Source organism: Oryctolagus cuniculus, chromosome 20 (assembly GCF_051225735.1).
Source record: "Oryctolagus cuniculus isolate XC-2025 breed Fujian yellow rabbit chromosome 20, ASM5122573v1, whole genome shotgun sequence".
Classification (NCBI taxonomy): domain Eukaryota; kingdom Metazoa; phylum Chordata; class Mammalia; order Lagomorpha; family Leporidae; genus Oryctolagus; species Oryctolagus cuniculus.
Genome location: NC_142886.1, coordinates 20,430,996 through 20,451,819, shown reverse-complemented (window position 1 = coordinate 20,451,819; position 20,824 = coordinate 20,430,996). Strand labels below are relative to the sequence as shown.

The 20,824-nt window shown below is 43.2% G+C and overlaps 1 protein-coding gene and 1 long non-coding RNA gene across 20 annotated transcripts in view; one reads left to right on the top strand and one right to left on the bottom strand.

Annotated features, from left to right (window-relative positions):
* COX16 (cytochrome c oxidase assembly factor COX16) overlaps positions 1–20,824 on the top strand; it is a 64,027-nt gene that overhangs the window by 34,588 nt on the left and 8,615 nt on the right. For 4 of the 18 annotated variants that reach the window (XM_089322199.1, XM_089322201.1, XM_089322198.1 and 1 more), the window contains one exon: positions 1,005–1,405. In XM_089322199.1, coding sequence (XP_089178325.1) covers positions 1,005–1,265 — 261 coding nt within the window. In that variant the 3' untranslated portion in view covers positions 1,266–1,405. Of the gene's footprint in view, positions 1–1,004; positions 1,406–3,368; positions 4,134–4,810; positions 5,078–6,614; positions 9,513–16,985; positions 18,893–20,824 lie in introns of those variants that run through there. The other 14 variants (XR_016226537.1, XR_016226540.1, XR_016226542.1 and 11 more) reach the window with 11 other exon arrangements.
* Positions 965–20,387, bottom strand: LOC149120085 (uncharacterized). 2 transcript variants are annotated; one of them, XR_016226543.1, is made up of 5 exons: positions 20,278–20,387; positions 16,978–17,159; positions 14,362–14,511; positions 7,977–8,020; positions 965–1,095 (listed from the first exon to the last, which is right to left on the bottom strand). It is a non-coding gene; the product is annotated as an uncharacterized LOC149120085 (long non-coding RNA). The 2 variants fall into 2 exon arrangements; XR_016226544.1 differs by lacking the exons at positions 965–1,095; positions 7,977–8,020 and having other exon boundaries at positions 14,323–14,511; positions 20,264–20,376.

Here is a 20,824-nt window from a genome sequence, read left to right as displayed (position 1 = left end):
AGGGAATCAGCTATGGAGAGGTTTCTTTTCTTTCTTTCTTTTTGGAGATTTATTTATTTATTTGACAGAGAGAGAGAGAGAGAGAGAGAGAGAGAGAGAGAGAGAGAGAATCTTCCATCTGCTGGTTCACTCCCCCAGATGGCCACAACAGCCAGGGCTGGTCCAGGCAGAAACCATGAGCTAGGAGCTTTTTCTGGATCTTCCACAGGGTAGCAGGGGTCCAAGCACTTGGGTCATCTTCTGCTGCTTTCCCAGGCCATTAGCAGGGAGCTGGATCAGATACCCTTTTGGGGTATCGGCATTGCAAGTGGTAGCTTTACCTGCTAAGCTGCAACACCAGCCAGAGAGGTTTAATTTGAACAATCCTGTCCTGAAATTCCAGAAACATTTCCCAACATGTGATAAGCTTTTTTTAGTGGTGTCCACTTTGGTGCCCTAGGCAGTGTACCCATCCCAAGGATGTTCAACAGCCCTCACTTGGTATAGTGTAATCTCCTCTAGTGGCCCTCCCAGAGTCACAAGCCTGAACTCCGCAGTTCCCCTGCTTTGGCTCGTTCCAGCTTTTTGTTATGTTTTGTTTTGTTTTGTTTGCTTTTTAATGGCAGAAATTGCCTTCAAAGAAAGTATATTTCCTTCATAGCACCTACTTGATGAAGCCACTGGCGCGGAAGACTTGTATTAAAATCATCTACATCATTCATTCAGTGAACACTTATTTTAAAGCATATGCCATCTGCTAGGGGTTTTTCCTACATGTTGGGGATTCCAAATGTAGGATTTTCTCCAGTTTTTGTATTGCTGAGACTTTATTCCAGACACTGATTCATGCATTAAAAATGACAGTTGAGTATGAGAAGTACTTTGCAACTTACGAGTCAAAGGCTTTGTTGAGGGAGCAGTTTACACTGCCTGAAACAAAGGGGCGGCTTCGTGGACCTGATTTTCCTCTAGTTGCATTTTGAAGTGGAAATTCATCGAATACGAGGGACTGTTGTCTCTTTCAGGGTGGAGTATGGAGTAAGCAGGAGACGGTAGCAGAAAGGCAGGTCGGAGTCATGATACAAAGGGCCTTCAACTCCTTGCTAAGAAAGAACACTAAGGACAAAAGCAGGAGAATCCAGCATCATTGTATCTCCAAGGTAACTTTTGGCAGTGCCAAAGATAGACTTGAAAACCAAGAAGTTTCCTTCTTTTCTTTTGTCTACTTATTTGACCTTGTGATCATTGGTGTAGAGCTCAGTAGCTTTCCTTCTAGAAACCAATAACTAGGTAGAAAGATAAGGGATTAAAACAGAAACATCTCAATGACAGTGGAGAGGCAGGTGTAGATTAGACGATTTCAAGACTAGCACGGAAGTCGTCATTCCATGTCACCGGCACTCTATATGACTGAATCCAAGATTGTGGCCAGACCTGGCTCATGCATTTGATAACAGTTAAAGGAAACTTCATCAGAGAATTCTGCTCCAGCCTGACACTAGTCTACTGCCTTGCGCAAGATACACAACCACTGTGGGTCTCATTCTCTTCATCTAGGGAGAAAGAAATGAGTAAATTTACATAAAGCACTGAGCACGATGCCTGACATCTCAAGTCTGGTCCAAATAAGAGCTGTATGCATAATTACACCTGCCTGCCTCAGAGCAAATATTTACATACATGCACAGCCACTCCAACAGAAGGAGACTCACTAGGCCAGGGCCCTTACGGAGGTGAAACCGGAGTTTAAGTGAAAATGTTCCCAGATGCTGCCTCTTGTTTCTCCTGCTTAGTTTGATTCCTGGAGGCCCAGCGTATGAGGGCCTCATCCAAGAAGGTTCAGACTACTCTGAGACAGGAGGGAGGAGGCCAGTGACATGGAGGCAGGAGAGCTCGCTGCAGAGGAGCAGTGGGAAGAGTTGGGTAGTGAGAGATGAGGTCCCAGATCTGATGGAGATCACCTTGGGCACTGTAAGGTCCTGCACGTGGGCACCATGGGTGGGAGGGAGGAGGCCTCTAAAAGGCAGGCTGACATCTAGGGCAGACAGCAGGAGACCTCCTCTGAGGCGGGGACTGCACAGAGCGTGTCAGTGGGTGACCACAGAAGCAGCGCCAAACAGCCTCAGCTGGGGCTTCGCAGGACGGAGCCGATGGTAGAACGGGCAGGGGTTTATCCCGTAGAGACACTGGGCTTTGTATTTGTGAACCTTTGGCTGAAAATAAAGAAACTCAAAATTGTAACAGGGGTGTGTATGACTGTAAGTGAGAGACACACAGAAAGAATATTAATGACTAAGCTGGGGTGATTCCATCCTGCAGATCTGGCTAAGAGTAATTTAAAGCACATTGTTGTTTGTAGACATTTCAGAACCCTCCATGGGATTTCTGGGAATTTCTACAAGTCTCTGCCCTCTGGGCCTCCCCTGACTCCACATTCCGGTTCTATTGACTGTATCCAGTTGACATGGTTTCCACACTGTTTCCCAGCCTGCCTGAGGTACAGTCTAGTTTAGCGTCTCAGCTGCTGTGTGAACTTGGACACATACTGAACTTCTCTGTTTTTCTAGGGCCTAACTTACAACATGGTGAAAATATTATCGTTTACCTTATAGGTTGCCATTGAGTATTGTGAGATAATTATTTGAAGCACTTATATATGATAGTATAAGAGCTTAGAACACTACTTAGTGCTTAAGTACTTTTACATTATTATAATTATGCTAACCTGATTGTTGTACATTAAACCAAAGGTGTAGAGCTCCACTTCTTTTCCTTGTTTTCACTCAAAACAACCTGCCACAAAAGGCTGTGGGGGGGGGGAGACTTTACTAAAGATTAAACATATGGAGGGATTTTCATTTCATTTGTGCCAGCAACATACAATTTCAGTGTATATAATCTGGCCCTTAAAAGTCCCTGAGAAAATTTCAGTTGGAACTTAAGCCTCTTCTCATTCACCATTCATTCCACATTTCTAAATCTTCATGAATGCTAAGTAATTTAGCTGTCTCTCTACCTTTAGCTTGCTGACTTGTGCTCTCAGAATTTCACCATCACCACCACCACCCCTCCCCCCAGCCTTTTATCAAGAATTCTCTTAAGCACAGCTCTTTCCTTCTCCTTCCATCATGTAGTAGTAGTTCCTAATGGTTCTCCTGAGTTCTTTAATATTGAGAGCAATCTGATTGATTGTCTTCTCATTTGAACCATCACTCTGGCTGCAGTTTTGCTGCCCACATGTTTACATCCCCGGCTGCAAAAATAACACAGGAGATGTGAGCCCCCGGAGAGCAGAGGTCAAGATCTTTTTCATTGATAGCCCCAGCAGTCACTAGTAGGTGGCTCAAAAATTCATGTGCATTTATAATTCATTGTCTGTATCTTTTCAGTAGGAATGAAACACGTGCTTCAGGGAGAAGGCTTCGGGGATGGTGTGCATTCGCCATGAGTGAGTGGAAGGATGCAGCATTTCTTCACTACCATGACATTAAAGCGAATTCTTCTTTTCAGGCTCAGCTAGATAGCAAAGTTGCCCCAAAGATATGTCTTCCACAGCATAATCCCAGGAACTTTTACACATCACGAGTCCCTCTTGTTCTTCTCACTCTGCAGATATGCCATCTAACTTCATGTTATTGTAATAATCTCCCTTGACATTCGATTTCTTCTGTGGCATGGTAAATAATTTCAATTTTCTACCATATTTAACAATTTGACTACAGTTATTCCTCTAGTGAGCTACTCCTGGGAGAATAAAAAAAAATGGAAGTAATGGTTTCTAAAAGAGAAAGGTGACATTCCCCTCTCTGCAGACTGTTAGTTTCAACTGGCAGAGGTCCCCTTTGCTGCCTGTGAAATTTTGTTAAAAAAGTTTTTGTAATGGAGTCTGACTCTTATGTTTTTGATGTTTGATTCTGACATTTTTTAACTTTATCTCCACCTCTTCCCCCTCTGTCCCACATATGGGCAAGACAAGAACATCCAGAGGACGTCTCCTTGGGCACCCGTGGGCAGTTTAAATCTTGCGTGGGAACTCTTGCCCCAGCCCCATGCCCTGTTCATCACAAACACGCCAAGCCAATCTTCTTGACTTTCTGAAGCCATCACGGTGCCTGCTCGGGAGCCATCCTGCTCTCGCCAGAAAGACTCAGTATGTGAGTATCAATCCGTTCACACTCAGCAGGAGGGATTCTACAGCCGAATAATATTTTGCACAGGGGACCACCCTGACTCTACCGAGTGTCCACAACAATCTTATTTACGAGTTAGTGCATCAAAGGAGCATGTGTATGCTAATTTAGATGTTGGCAATATGAAAGTAGCTGCCTTAGTCCCTTCTTGCTGACCATACTGAAACACTGGGTAATTTGTAAATGATGGAATTTTATTTCTCACTGTTGTGGAGACTGGGAGTCCAAGGTCAAGGCACTAGGCAGACTTGGTTCAGAAAGCGGCTTTCTGCTTTCAGGCTATGTTGCTGCATCCCCACCTGGTGGGAAGAATGAAAGCTGTGTCCTCCCATAGCAGGAGGGGCAGTGGGACCAGGCCACTGTCCATAACGTCTTGTGAAAAGGCGTTGCTCTCATCCACCAGGGCAGAGCCCTCTTCACTTTCCAAAAAACCCTACCTCTGAATAAAACCACAATGGGATGAAGCTTCAGCTTATGAGCATCAGAGGGACACAAACATTCAAACCATACCAGTGGCATTAAAAAAGAAAAACACAAACAGGGGCCACTGCTGTGGCACAGTGGGTTAAGACACTGCCTATGAGGGTGGCATCCCGTATTGGAGTGCCAGTTGGATCCTGACTGTTCCACTCCTAACCCAGCTCCTTGCTCATGTGCCTGGGAGAGCAACTGAAGATGGCTCAATTATTTGAGCCCCTGCCACACGTATTGGAGACCCAGATGGAGCTCCAGGCTCCTGGCTTTGGATCAGCACAGCTCCAGCCGTTGCAGCCAATTGGGGAGTGAACCATCGAATGGAAGACCTCTCTCTGTCTTTGTCTCTCTCTGCCTCTCTTCTCTCTGTGGTATAACTCTGACTTTCAGATAAATAAATAAATCTATAAAAAGAAAGAAAGAAAGAAAGAAAAGACTGTATTTTCTCCAGCTGTTGAGTGCAGTAGTTCTATATATACCCTTTGCATTAAGCTTATTAATTGTGTTGCTCAGATCCTTTATAGCTCCTTTTGGGTTTTTTGCTTGTTTCTTTGAATTACTATGAAATTATTAAAATCTTCCTCTGTGATGATGAGTTGGCACATACATTTTCAGACCATTACTAAGTGAATACAAGTTTAGAATTTATATTCTCCCATGAACTAAGGCTTATTTCATTATGTGGTGCTTGTTCCTCTAGAAGTGCTATTTTCTTTAAAGTCCAGTGTGTCTGAAACTGCTCTAGCTAACTTGGTTTAGTATTTTCCTAGTTTATTTTTCCCAGGCTTTGATCTTCATGCTTTCTTTGTCCCTCGGTTTCAGGGAGCACAGAGTTGGATCCGTTTTAATCCCCTCTGACCACCTTTGACTTTTAATTGGATAACAACCAGTTATTTCTGCTGGTTGGGATCAGTTGTATATTTAGTGTGATCTGTCATTATATCATCAAAATATTCACTGGCCCTTCCTTTGAGCTCCCCCTGTACAAGATCTATCTCTCCCAGGCCCATCCCTGCTGAAGTATTATCATTTCTAACCCCATTAACATCTAAGCCCATTAATAGACTTGGCTATGTGATTTTTTTTTTTAGCACTAAAAGTGAGTAGAAGGAAACGTGCCCCTTCTGGGTAGACTTGCCTGTGGAGTCATCATGCTGCTCTGAGCTATTCTCTGCCACAACAGCAGGGGGCTCCCCGCTGAGGCTGTTTCTTTGTCCTGGGTCCCAGCCTGGGCAGCTAAAGCTAAATGAAGGCTGCCATGTAATGAGAGTGAGAAATAAACAGATTCTGAAAACCACTGGCATTTGTGGCTGACTTGTCAGTGCAGAGCAACCTTCCAAGTCTGATTAATACATTTACACTTATTTCTACTGGATTATTTGCTACTCTATACATTGCTCTCTGCCTTCCTTTTTTTCATGTTGTGCTTTCTTCTTGATTAATTTGAAGATATTTTCATTCTTTTTCTCCTCCTAACAGTTTGGAATTATATTCTGTATTTTATATTCTGTTAAGCTATCTCCCTATCTATTTTTTTTAAAGATTTATTCCATTTATTTGAAAGACAGAGTTACAGAGAGAGAGAGAGAGGTCTTTCATCTGCTCGTTCACACCCCAAAGGGCCACAATGGCCAGAGCTGAGCTGATTCAAAGCCAGGAGACAGGAGCTTCTTCTAGGTCTCCTATGTGGGTTCAGGGATCCAAGCACTTGGGCCATCTTCCACTGCTTTCCCAGGCACATTAGCAGGGAGCTGGATCAAAAGTGGAGCTGCTGGGACTTGAACCAGAGCCCATATGGGGCACCAGCGCTGCAGGCCAGGGTTTTAACCTGCTGCACCACACCGCTGGCCCCTACCTATTGTAACATGTGTGCCAGTATCCATTAGGATAAGCTATATTATACACTAGGAATGGTTCCAGGTTCTCAAGTTTAGAACAATAAAGGTTCCCATTTTTCCCTCTGCAATATAGGCTGATGGAGGAGCCACCGTGTGGGGACAGTAGCAAGAAGAGAACTGGGTCATTTACAGTGGCACTTAAATGGGTCTGCCTGAAAAAGGGCTTTGGGTCACTTGTGCTCCTATTTCACTTGACAAAAGTTCTGTCACAGCACCTACATTTATGGCAACAGGGAAGTGCAGTCCTGTGTGAGTGGAAGAAGAAGGAAAGTTGAAACCTGAGTGAGGAAATGCAACGCCTGCACAGTCGCCCCTCTGCTCACCATATACGCCCCTCTCAAAGGAGGCAACTGCAAAGTCCTATCAGTTAGAAAGCTTGGCTCAGAGTCAGGTTCCCTGCACACACTGGGGTAGGGCAGATGCACAGCAGTCTCTATACCAGATCCTCATATGAGTGCTCTTGATAGTCTCTGAGCCCAAAAGATACATTGCATTGATTGCAGGCACCCAGAAGACAGTGATGAGACAGGCACTGCCATTTGGAAAAGAAAAGCATCAGGATACATACAATTGCTGGCCCATCACAGTTTTGAAATTCTGATTGGCAAGTATTGTTCAGGCATTCAATCCATGGAGTGGAGAATGTGCCTTCATGAAACCTACTTTCTAGTGGGTGGAGGGACTTCCTTTGAAATTATCCTCTGTGGCCCTGATTCTACCTTCTAGAAGTTTCTTCCTTTTCTGTTATCCATGGCCACATCTGAAGTAGAGGGCAGCAGAGCTTCCCTGTGGACCATGCGGTATTCTCAGCCCTCTTCTTGTCCTGCTTGTAATAAAACTGCCCCAGGTGTTAATGGGCTTCCTATCTGCTTCTTACCCGCCCAGTATCCATGTCCACAGTTCTTTCTAAGATGGGCTTTTGCAGGAGCTCAGTTTTCCTTCCTCACACATACAGCTCGACTTCCCCACTCCCCACCTCCCTTAGGACCCAGGAAGCTGATTCTTGTAAATGTGTCTGGGAAAGACAGCTCAGCTCTTTATCCTGAGTTATCTTATAGACATCAAGCTCCTTGCCCTCAGGTGCGTCCTCGGCCCGCCCATTGGTCTTCACCGGGGGTAAGGTCCACACTTTGTCTTAACCCCTGCCTCGAGGCTGACTTGAGATCGGCCGTCGTTCCTCGAGCTGTTCTTAACTCGCACGTGGTGGCGAGGCGGCTTTCCATTCCTGAAAGCCCAGGAACTTCTATGCTCTTTCTACTCTCTTGTTTCTGTTTATTTCCTGAACTCAGGAAATGGCCAGATTCAGCCAAAGCTCACTAGTGTAAAGTTTTGTTTTCCAGCTTCTTTCCTGAGAGCTATAGATAACTTCCTTAGGCACATAACAAGTTATGGCCAGTTGACATTTTACCACGTATGCTGGCATCATCTTTCGCACCTTCAAAATGATCTTTCTCACTGCTTCCGATTCCAGTGCTTCTTCTGTTGAGATAAAGCAAGTTATGCTGTTATACATACATGTTGTATGTTATACAAACCACAAACAATAAAGATTCCAGAAGGAACCAGGATTTCACTCTGGATTACAGGCTGTGAAGGTTTACTAGTCACTAGCACTAGTCACAGGGGCCAGGGAGAGAGACTGGTTACTGAAACCAGGATTGAATCTTCTGTCTAGGAAGTGACACTGTCCTACCTGGCTTCATAGTCAAGACTAACTTCCACGTAGGTAAGGAGGTTCAGGCTTCCCACACTCCCTAAAGGAGAGGAGAGCCATAAATACTGAAGACTTGCAATAATATCAGCAACAGGCTGGCGCCGCGGCTCACTAGGCTAATCCTCTGCCTGCGGCACCCCACACCAGGTTCTACTCCCAGCTGGGGCGCCGGATTCTGTCCTGGTTGCCCCTCTTCCAGGCCAGCTCTCTGCTGTGGCCCGGGAGGGCAGCGGAGGATGGCCCAAGTGCTTGGGCCCTGCACCCACATGGGAGACCAGGAGGAAGCACCTGGCTCCTGGCTTCGGATTGGCGCAGTGCGCTGGCCTCAATGTGCCAGCTGTAGCAGCCACTTGGCAGGTGAACCAACGGAAGAAGGAAGACCTTTCTCTCTGTCTCTCTCTCACTGTCTAACTCTGCCTGTCAAAATAATAATAATAATAATGTCAGCAACAAAGAACAAAGTCAGTATTTTAACCTCTTTTAAAATAATAATAGGGCATTAGGGAAGTATAATTCTGAGTTCCCAGATTATTAGCTTTATATATTAATGTTTATTCCCAGTTAAGTATTAACACTATTGTTTTATCCAGTCAGTATTTATTCAGTCATTCATATGTTTACCACTTTCTTTATTCCTTTTTCATATTACATCTTTAGCACTTCAATTTTTTTATTCGTTTTTTAAAAAGATTTAATTATTTATTATTTGAAAGGCAGAGTTACAGAAAGGCAGAGGCAGAGAGAGAGAGAGAGGTCTTCCATCCGCTGGTTCACTCCCCAAATGGCCACAATGGCCGGAGCTGCGCCTATCCGAAGCCAGGAGCCAGGAGCTTCTTCCGGGTCTCCCATGTGAGTGCAGGGGCCCAAGGACTTGGGCCACCTTCCACTGCTTTCCCAGGCCACAGCAGAGAGCTGAATCAGAAGTAGAGCAGCTGGGACTCTAACCGGCATCCATATGGGATGCTGGCACTACAGGAGGTGGCTTTACTCACTGTGTCACAGCACCGGCCCCATTCAATTTATTTTTTAATGTGTCAAATGCAGGCATAGCCTTTAGAATCCCTCAACTAAGTCTGTTGGTAGCATATGCTCTCATTTGTATGACGAGGCTTTACTTCATCACCTTCTCCCTTTCGGAAGAAAAGTTGATGCTCCTGGGTACCCAATCCTAGGCTTTCTTTTTTTTTTTTTATCTTTTATAACATTTTATTTTATTTTTTTAACTTTTATTTAATAAATATAAATTTCCAAAGTACAGTTTATGAATTACAATGGCTTCCCCCCCATAAGTTCTTTTTTTTTATTTAATAAATGTGAATTTACAAAGTGCAACTTTTGCATTGTTGTGGCTCCCCCCCTCCCAACCTCCCTCCCTCCCACGGCCCTCTCCTCTCCCTCTCCCTCTCCCATCCCGCCCTTCATCGAGTTTCATTTTCAATCACCTTCATATACAGAAGATCAACTTAGTATATATTAAGCAAGGATTTCAACAGGCTGCACTCACACAACCGCACAAGGTATAGGGCATTGTTCGACTAGTAGTGTTGTTTTTAAGTTTCATAGTAAAACACATTAAGGTCAGAGATCCTACGTGGGGAGCCTGTACTCAGTGGCTCCCGTTGTTGCCAACCCTAGGCTTTCATTTCATGTTCTGAAGGTATGGTTTTGCTGTCTTGACAGTACTGCTGTTGAAAATTCAACTGTAAGAAACCGTTACTTTGTACCTAACCTGCCTTTCCTTACGGCTTCTTTAACTATCTTCTTTTCTTTGCTGTTCTGTCATGAGCGATAATTTGTCTGGATGTGGAAATAATTAATTTATCCAAGCTGGGGTTTGGCAGTCTTACATCTGAAGATTCTTGTCTCTCATCAATCTGGAGGGCGTCAGCCTCCATCTCACGGATCATGGCCTTTATCAATTCTATCCTGAAAGCCTGATTAGACACAGGGTAAATATTCTAACATCCAGGGAGTTTTTTAAATCTATCTTACGTTTTGTTTCTCTCTGCCTCTTCTCTATATATACTATGTAATTTCCTTAGAACTATTTGTCAGCTTACTAATTTTTCTTTAATCATATATAACCTACCAGTAAACTTTTCCTGTCTACTTTTTGTTTCTAGACATGAGGCGTCTTCAAAAAAATTCATAGATAATAGAGGATTATCATACAATTCCATTAAAATTACACTCATGTATGCATAGATATAATTTATATATTACACATGTATGTTTTAATATACATATTAAAATATATAATTCACATTCTAGTTTTTAAAAAATCTACCCATTTTATAGTATGTCAGTAATCTTCCAATATGCTTACTGACTTTTTAAAAAAATTAATTATTTATTTGAAAGTCAGAGGTACAGAGAGAAAGGAGAAGGAGACACAGAGAGGGAGATCTTCCGTCTGCTGGTTCACTCCCCAAGTGGCCGCAGCAACTGGGGTTGGGCCAGGCTGAAGCCAGGAGCTTATTTGGGGCTCCTACTTGGGTGGCAGGAGCCCAGGGACTTGGGAGCTGGGCCAGAAGAGAGGCAGCCGGGGTTCAGACCGGGTCGCATATGGGATTCTGGCACTGTAGCGTATGGCCTAACCCACTGAGACACAGCACCGGCCCCTATTACTGACATTTTAAAACATATTTTTATGTTCTGTCTGATAATATAAGCAACAGAATTCTTTGTTAGGCTCTTTCTGCTATTATTTTTATTATTGACTGCCATTCATGGGACCTCGTTTTCTTGTATATTTTGTGATGTTTGAGAGCTCAAGGTTGGTGAATTATATCTGGGGGAATTTTAGGAAGCCTAAATTTAAAATGCATTGCTCCAGAGAGGATTTGCAATTTTTTGCTTCCATGCCTTAAAAATACCACAACCCAATATCCCTTCAAAATAAATTACATTTTACTCAACGCTTTTAGTGCCAACTCACACAAGGGCCAGCTGGTGTGCAGGAAAACTCCTGGAATTTGCTTTCCTTCTCCCACATCCAAAGGCAATAATCAACTCTCCTTGTCATCCCCTCCTGCAGGGGAGATTTTCTTTTCATTCACCTTGTTTTTATCCTGTGGCACCCCTATTAGCATCTCCTCCTGGGTGGAGCCCAGAGTTTGCTGACTACCCCCAGCACTCCCTGAAGTCATCCAAGTAAAAGTTCAGGTCCACCAGGGTTTGACAGATACCCTCAAGGAAGGTACCAACCTCAATGTCATTTTCCTCTCTGAAGTCTTGCTTTTGCTCCTTTCTTTTGGTCTTTGGGAATTCCCTATTGCCCTTGCTAGCAGAACTATACATATTAAAGCAATGAGAAGGATTGAAAACACTTGTCCAAAGTTTCAGTTTTACTGTGTAGAACTGGGCACAGTCTGCTAAGTGTGTAAGACAAGTTTTCCAGCTTGTCCCTTGATTTCTATTTATTCTGTAACAGGTACACTAGTGAGACCATTGTAGAGCTGATGTTTGTTTCATACAGCCTTTTTTTTTTTTTTTTTTACATCTATTTATTTACTATCTATTTGAAAGGCAGGCAGACAGAGAGCTTCTAGTCACTGGTTCATTCCCCCAAGTGCTTGCCACAACCAGGGTTGAGCCAAGCCAAAGGCAGGAGCCCAGAACTCCATCTGGGTCTCCTACATGGATGACAGGGACCCAAGCACTTGCAGCAGCATCAGCTGCCTCCCAGAATGCGCATTAGCAGGAAGCTGGATTGAAGCAGAGAGGCTGGGGCACTCAGGAGCAACATCATTTGCTGTGCCAAATGCCTGCCACTGATTCATGTAGCTTTTTTCTTTTTAAAAGGTTTATTTTATTTATTTGAAAGACAGCCGGCGCCGCGGCTCACTAGGCTAATCCTCCGCCTTGCTGCACCAGCACACCAGGTTCTAGTCCCAGTTGCCCCTCTTCCAGGCCAGCTCTCTGCTGTGGCCAGGGAGTGCAGTGGAGGATGGCCCAAGTGCTTGGGCCCTGCACCCCATAGGAGACCAGGAGAAGCACCTGACTCCTGCCATCGGATCAGCGCAGTGTGCTGGCCGCAGCGCGCCGGCCGCGCAGCCATTGGAGGGTGAACCAACGGCAAAGGAAGACCTTTCTCTCTGTCTCTCTCTCACTGTCCACTCTGCCTGTCAAAAAAAAAATTTTTTTTAAAGATTTATTTTATTTATTTGAAAGACAGAGTTACAGAGAGAGGGAGAGACAGAGAGAGGTCTTCCATCTGCTGGTTCACTCCCCAGTTGGCTGCAACGACCGGAGCTGCGCTGATCCAAAGCCAGGAGCTTCCTCCAGGTCCCCCACGTGGGTGCAGGGGCCCAAGGACTTGGGCCATCTTCCACTGCTTTCCCAGGCCACAGCAGAGAGCTGGATTGGAAGTGGAGCAGCCAGAACTAAAACAGAAACCCATATGGGATGCCGGTGCTTCAGGCCAGGGCTTTAACCCGCTACGCCACAGCACCGGCCCCTCATATAGCTTTAAAAACACTAACCTACCCAGTGATCACTGGCTTTGACCCCATTAGCAGGGAATCTTCAGCACTCCCCTTTCTAGGCAATTACCCTGACCCTCTCTTAGTTTGCCTGCTTCCTGGTTTCTGCTTTCTACTTGAACCCACAGTATAATCAGAGTTTGACTTTTACCTTTGTTTCTTGTCCCAAACCCCAATTGACTTCTTCGACTTGAGCACAAACTTAGCTTTTGGAGTGTTTCTACCTTGCTATTCCCTAGAATTTGCCTTTGCACACATCATCGACATTTTTGATTTTCACTGCCATAACTAACCATCCCATTGGGCCAGATCCTACACCAACTATAGTATTCTGTTTAAGCCTCCTGATCTGTACCCTGTCCCCACTTAAAAACAGGATAAAAATCAGAAAAATAGACGCCATCAGTCTCCCCTGTGGCCACTCCTGGGCTAGTGATCCAACTTTGGTGTCCAAAGCTCAATATATTCTTTTTTTTTTTTTTTTTTTTTTTTTTTTACAGACAGAGTGGACAGTGAGAGAGAGAGAGAGAGAGAGAGAAAGGTCTTCCTTTTTGGCGTTGGTTCACCCTCCAATGGCCGCCGCGGCTGGTGGTTGGGCCATCCTCCACTGCACTCCCTGGCCACAGCAGAGCTGGCCTGGAAGAGGGGCAACCGGGACAGAATCCGGCGCCCCGACCAGGACTAGAACCCGCTGTGCCGGCGCTGCAAGGCGGAGGATTAGCCTAGCGAGCCGCGGTGCCGGCCCCAAAGCTCAATATATTCTAAGAATGTGTTTTAGCTATGTTGGGATTAATACTGCGGGACCTCTTGTCAGGCCTCAGGGGTTGTTCCACTGACGTCACATGTAACAGGTGTTCGCTGCTGCTCAGCCTAGAGGACGTCCTCAGAGGTGGTTTGTACTTGCACGGACTTGCCAGGTTTCAGAGTTGCAGTTGGTGCCAGCGCTCCAAACATGGGACTTGGTTCCAAGGTATCCATCTCCAATTAAATGCTGAGGACAGAGGAATTTAGTCCTCTTATTGGCTGAGTCTATGCCTTGCCACAACTATTGACACCAGGAAGAGTTTTGCTTCATGCAAGTCAAAAATCTGAGTGGAGGAAGTCATAGTGCTTTTATCAGAATAAGAAAAAAATGGGGGCCGGGACTGTGGCGTAGCGGGTGAAGCTGCCATCTGCGGTGCCGGCATCCCATATGGGCGCTGGTTCAAGTCCCAGCTGCTCCACTTCCGATCCAGCTCTCTGCTATGGCCTGAGAAAATAGTAGAAGATGTCCCGAGTCCTTGGGCCCCTGCACCCACGTGGGAGACCCAGAGGAAGCTCCTGGCTCCTGGCTTTGGATCGGCACAGCTCCAGCTGTTGCAGCCGACTGGAAAGTGAACCAGCGGATGGAAGACCTCGCTCTCTCTCTGCCTCTCCTTCTATCTCTGTGTAACTCTGATTTTCAAATACATAAATAAATCTTTTTTTTTTTAAAAGGAAAAAAATAGACTCATGATAAACAAAATCAGTTGCTTACTACCATTTCTTACTACCCTTGATTTGATAGAAAACATCTTCACTTTAAAAGCCTCCACTCCTTGAACTTTCTTTTCTGGGCTCTGTAAATAATTTATTATACCCACCTGTTTCCTCACCTTGCTTGTGGGTAAGACAGCATGGGCCTGAAGGGCAGCGGTGGTGCCTGCTCCCTGTAAACCTGGCAGAACTTCCACCTCTCCCCAGGTTCAATTCCATTTCTCAGGTTCTTCTGTTCTCTGCCGCAACAGTGATGCCTGTAACAGGGAGAGACGAGGGGAACCCAATTGGTTAGTTCAACACCCTTGATTCAGTTCACTAATTCCACCACATGGGGGCAATAGGAAGCAAGAAAGGGGCCACACAGTACTGTTAACTACACAATGGCTGTCAGTAAGTGACCCAAACACCACCTCGGAATTTGAAAAAATTAGCAGTTCCTTGGGATTTAAGTGGGTGAGGAGAGAACAAAAAATGAAAGTAAGACAAAAGATGAAGATATTTCTTTTTACTTCAAAATACATCTTTCCATTTTACTAGCAGAGGAAAAATCTAATTACTACAATTGGCTTTCTTACTTGATATGTTTTCCATGTCCTTAAACACTTGTTAGAAAGTAATTTTTTAACCACTGGATAAATTTCCAGTCTAAGGGTATCGTATACCTAACCCAAACATTATATTTGGACAGTTGACATATTTATAAATTATCTATATGATTAATAATGTTGTAATTAACATACATAGGGTTATATCTTTACCAAAAGCTATGGTTTAGGTGTTGTGGCACAGAGTGTTAAGCTGTCACTGGGGATGCCCATATCCTAAATCAGAGTGCCTGGTTTGAATCCCAGCTATTCCATGCTAATGTACCTGGAAGTGGCAAATGAGGGCCCAAATGCTTGGGTTCCTGCCACCCAACTGGGAGACCCAGATGGAGTTCCTGGCTCCAGGCTTTGGCCTGGCCTAGCCCTCACTATATTTGGGAAGTGAACCAGCAGATGGAAGATAACAGTCTCTCTTCCTTTCTCTTTCTCTCTTCTCCCCCCACCCCTTTTGTGTCACTCTGCCTTTCAAATAAATAAATCCTTTTTAAAGAGAGTTCATGGGAACAACAAGGTCAGACCTACTGAACGTCTCTACAACAGGAAATTGAGTCGAGAATTCTGCTGCCAAAAGGTGACCGCCTGACAAAACATCCTTTGCTGGCCCCTTCCTGTGTCCTGGCCTGTGGTGCACAGCCTAGCCCTCACTCCCCTGTGCAGCCTGATTAACTGTCTCGGGATCACTTTTATATCAGTGGTCCCATCATATTAAAATGGCACTTAGCGGTTGAGTGAGGCGGTGGGGAGCAGGAAAGCAGAGTGAGCAGAGAGAAGAGAGGAGGGCAAGGCAGGACCCCTGATGCTTGAGGGTGAACACTGACTGGACTGCCTTGGAAATAAACTCCACTTATTTTTGGATCAAACCTCGCTGTTTTATCTCGTGCATTTGACAGCTGAAGTGAATTAGGTTTCAGCATTTCTTCCCCAATAAGGCAATGTTATTTTGACTTGAAACAATTAATCATAATGGCTAGAAAAAATTTAAATAGTGAAATTTCTTTTACTGAACTTCATAATATCTGATGTCAGTAAAAATAAGTGAAAATAGGGGCCAGCGCTGTGGCATAGCGGGTAAAGCCGCCGCCTGCAGTGCTGGCATCCCATATGGGCGCCGGTTTGAGTCCCCATTGTTCCACTTCCAATCCAGCTCTATGCTATGGCCTGGGAAAGCAGTGGAAGATGGTCCAAATGCTTGGGCCCCTGCATCTGCGTGGGTGACCCCAAAGAAGCTCCTGGCTCCTGGCTTCGGATAGGCGCAGCTCCGGCCGTTGTAGCCAGTTGGGGAGTGAACCAGCAGATGGAAGACCTCTCTCTCTCTCTCTCTCTCTCTCTCTCTCTCTGCCTCTCCTTCTCTCTTTGTACTCTAAATTTCAAATAAATAAATAAATCTTTAAAAAAAAAAACAAAAGAAATAAGTGAAAATAAAAATCCCATTTCAAAGAAAGGAAAAGAGTAAAATTTTTTATTTCCTTGAACTTGCCATATACAATCAAACCATTGGAAAAGTTTTAAACATAAAAAGTAAAATAAATAGGGCAGTATAAAAGAATAGAGTAGTTTTTTAAAAAAGGTAAGAAATTAACCGCTATTGAACACTACAGATTGGCTTGTCAGAGAAATGAATAGTAACATCTCTGTTTTATTGAGCCTTAACTTCACGGATGTTTTCATGACTTTGGCAAACTCATCTTCTACACGGAGTCATACTCAATGGACAGTGTAGCTAGATTTGTCAATCTCTTCTTCATTTCAGCTTCAAAAGTTTTGTTAATATGAAGCAGGATAATAAAATGACTAAGAAAAGTTTTAAGTAAAAAGATATGAAGAGCTTTATGGGAATCCAGTTTCACAACAAAATTCCCCAAATTGCTAGATTGCTTGTCTTAGTTCTGCAGGATTAATTCTAGTGATTTCAAATATATCTATAATCTAAAAACTTAACGCACAAACCCAAATTCCGTGTGATCACATAGAATGACGGAATGCAAGTCAAGTTTTATTTCTTCATCTTCCCAATTAGTGCTCATTTCATTCTTTTGTTTAAACACTGGAATGTGTGGTATTGGGAATTACAGACACAAAATTAGCCTGAATGATCGTACACTCTCACATACTTACTCCTGCAGGCATGTAGCTAAGTCCGCCTGTGTGACGCTCTCATAATCAATCTCCGTGAGGAAATTCCCTGCTGATGTGGCTAGGAAGGCAGCAGAAGAAAGTGCTGGGCCTCTGCCACCCATGTGGGAGATCGAGATGGAGTTTCTGGCTTCAGCCTGGCCCAGACCAGCTGTTGCAGCCATCTGGGGAGTGAAAAAAAGGATAGAAAATATTTCTCTCTCTCTCTCTCTCCTTCAAATAAATAAATAAATATTTTTAAAAGAATAAAAAGAGAATCTTGACCTACACCTCACACCTCATATAAATACTAGTTCAAAAGGATGTAAAATTATAAAACTTTCTGAAAAAAGGTAGGAAAGATCTTCAGTAGGAAAAATCTTCAGCACTTAATACCTGGAAAAGAGTTCTTGGATCTGACACCAAAAGCATGCTCTATTAAAAAGGAATACTTGTTAAATAATACCTCTGAAAAATTAAAAATGTTTGCTGTGCAAAAGACCATGTGAAGAAGATGAAAAGACAAACTATAGACTTGGAGAAAATATTTGCAAACAACATCCTACTAGGACTGACACCTGGAAGATAAAAATATTTTCAAAACTAAAAGTGAAAAAAAAATTATGCAATCCAATCAGAAAATGAGCAAAAGACACGAAGAAGCTTTAATTGAAGATAAACAGATGGCAAATGAGCACATAAAAAGATGTTGAACAGTATTAGTCATCAGGAAAGTGTAAATCAAATCCACAATAAGATAAACTATACACATGTCCCAATAGCTAATATAAAAATGGTGACACAACAAATACTGGCCAGGACGCAGACAAACTGAATCATTCACACGTTGCTGATAGGGAAGATAGAACCGTTTGGCAGGTTCTTAAAAAACTAAACATGCAACTACTGTACAACCCAATAATTGTACTCTTGGGCATTCATTCTCAAATATCTTTAGAAATCAAAACACTTTTCACACAAAAAGCTATGCATGAAGATTCATAGAAGCTTTATTTGTAACATCCAAAATCTGCAAGCAGCCCAGATGTCCTTCAACAAATGAATGGTTAGACAAATTTTGTCATATGCAACCATGGAATACTACTCAGGATCAAAAAAGAATGAATTATCCATACACACAACATGGATGAATCTCTAGGAAATTATACTGAATGAAAGAAAAACTAACCCTCTAATATTATATACTATATACTATATAATGTCATATATAGCATTACTGAAATGGAAAAAAATACAGAAAGCCATTTAATGGTTTGCAGGGGTTGGGAACAGAAAGGAGCAAGAGGGAGACACCTGTTGCTAAAATAAGGTAGCATAGGGGTCAGTGCTGTGGCATAGCAGGTAAAGCCTCCACCTGCAGTGCCAACATCCCATATGGGTGCCACTTTGAGACCGGGCTGCTCTGCTTCCGATTCAGCTCTCTGCTATGGCCTGGGACAGCGGTAGAAGATGGCCCAGGCTCTTGGGTCCCTGCAACTGCGTGACTCAGGCTCCTGGCTTTGGATCAGCCCAGCTCTGGCCGTTGCGGCCATTTGGGGAGTGAACCAGCACATGGAAGACCTCTCTCTCTCTCTCTCTCTCCCTCTGCCTCTCTCTATCTCTGCCTTTCAAATAAACAAATAAATCTTAAAAAAAAAAAAAAGGTAGCCTAAAGGATCCTTGTATTAATGACAATTTTCTATGTCTTGACTACAGGGCTGAAGACATGATAAATTGTATAGAACTGGAGAAATCTGAAAAAAAGATTTGAATTATATTGACATCAGTTTCCTGGTTGTGATATTGTACAAAGTCATTGGGGGAAACTGGATAAAGGCTCTGTGGGATCTCCATTTTATTTTTGTAACTATTTGTGAATCTATAATTATCTCATTAAAATCTCAATAAAAAATTTGAATGAGTAGTTAAAAATCCTTATGAAAAGAAAAGAAGCTAAGATGGCATTCTAAGAGAACTCTTCCTAGCAATCAAGAAACACACAACTCCAATCTTATACCAACTCTTCCAGAAATCATAAAAAGGGGAATACTTTCCAATTCATTTTAATTGGCAATTATCATACTTAAGCCCGAGAAAAAGGGTATGCAAAAGAAAATTATAGGTCACTCTTAGTAAGCATGGATTTTAAAATACTAGCAAGTTGGATCCAGCGCTGTGGCATAGTAGGCTAAGCCCCACCCTGTGTTGCTTGCAGCCCATATGGTGCCAATTCTTGTCCCGGCTACTCCTCTTCTGATCCTGCTTTCTGCTATGGCTTGGGATAGTAGTAGAAGATGGCCCAAGTGCTTGGGCCCCTGCACACACGTGGGAGACCCAGAGGAAGCTCCTGGCTCCTGGCTTCAGATCAGCACAGCTCTGGCTGTTGCAGCCAACTGGGGAGTGAACCAGCAGATGGAAGACCTCTCTGTCTCCCCCTCTCTCTGTAACTCTGCCTCTCAAATAAATAAATAAATCTTTAAAAAAAAATACTAGCTGGGGCCGGCACTGTGGCATAGTGGGGAAAGCTGCCACATGCAGCCACGGCATCCCATGTGGGTGCCAGTTTGAGTCCCGGCTGCTCCACTTCCGATCCAGCTCTCTGCTATGGCCAAGAGGATGGGCCAAGTCCTTGGTCCCCTGCCCCCTCATAGGAGACCCAGAAGAAACTCCTGGCTCCTGGCTTTGGATTGGCTCAGTTCCAGCCATTTTGGTCATTTGGAGAGTGAACCAGCGAATGGAAGACCTCTCTCTCTGCCTCTGCCTCTCCTTCTCTCTCTGACTTTCAAATAAATAAATAAATCTTAAAAAAAAAATACTAGCAAATTGAATTTAGCAATGTATGAAAAAATAAGTAAGAATAAGGCTCTTGAGGGCTTGCAGAGGGTAAAAGGAGAACACTTGCCTTCACCCCACTCCACTTCACTCCCAGGCACAGAGGTAACTTTGAAGAAGAGATAGGGACACCTAGCACGGGCCTCATTCCATAGATGAACAAGTACGTGTGTGCATGTATGCGTTATTTTTACTTCAATTAACCTGCATATAAAAAGATAGTATGCTATAATGTAGTTGATTTATCCCAGTAATTCAATATTGGTTCATCATTTGAAAATCAATAGATATATCATCATTCACTACATGAAAAGATTAAGGAAGAAAAACCTGATAATCAGATCAAGTATTATAATTACTTGCTTAAAATTCAACACCCACTCATAACCTTAAAAGAAAAACTGTTAACAAACTAAAAATAGGAGGAAAATTCCTTCTATAACAAAAATAAACCTACATCAAATGTCATACTTATCTCTGCACCAAGGCAGTGTTCTTCTTAAGATTTATTACAGGCACAGGTTATGTATTTCCACTTCCATTAATCATTCTTCTGGAGTTCCAAACTGGCTAAGACAAGAAAAGAAACAAATGTGTAAGAATTGGAAAGAAGTAAATAAAACTGTCACATTTCACAAGTGATATGATTAAATCCAAAATAATCTACAAATTATCAGACTAAGAGCACCTAGAAAGTTTGGTAGATGAATATAATTACAAAAGAATAATTGGATCTGTATGTGATAATTACAAATTAATTGGTTTTGTATGTGATAATTACAAAAGAATAATTGGATTTCTATGTGATACTAAGAAACAGTAAGTATCATAAAAACAATATTTATAGGAGCCTCAAAAACCGAAATATCTAGAAAAAGCCAACAAAAGGCACACAGATTTTTCACTGAGGAAATTATATATCTTTGGTGAATTATTTACCTAATTAAAAGAAGACCTACATCATATTCATGGATAGGAAGACAATATCACAAAGATTTCAATTCTCTTCTAAATTAAT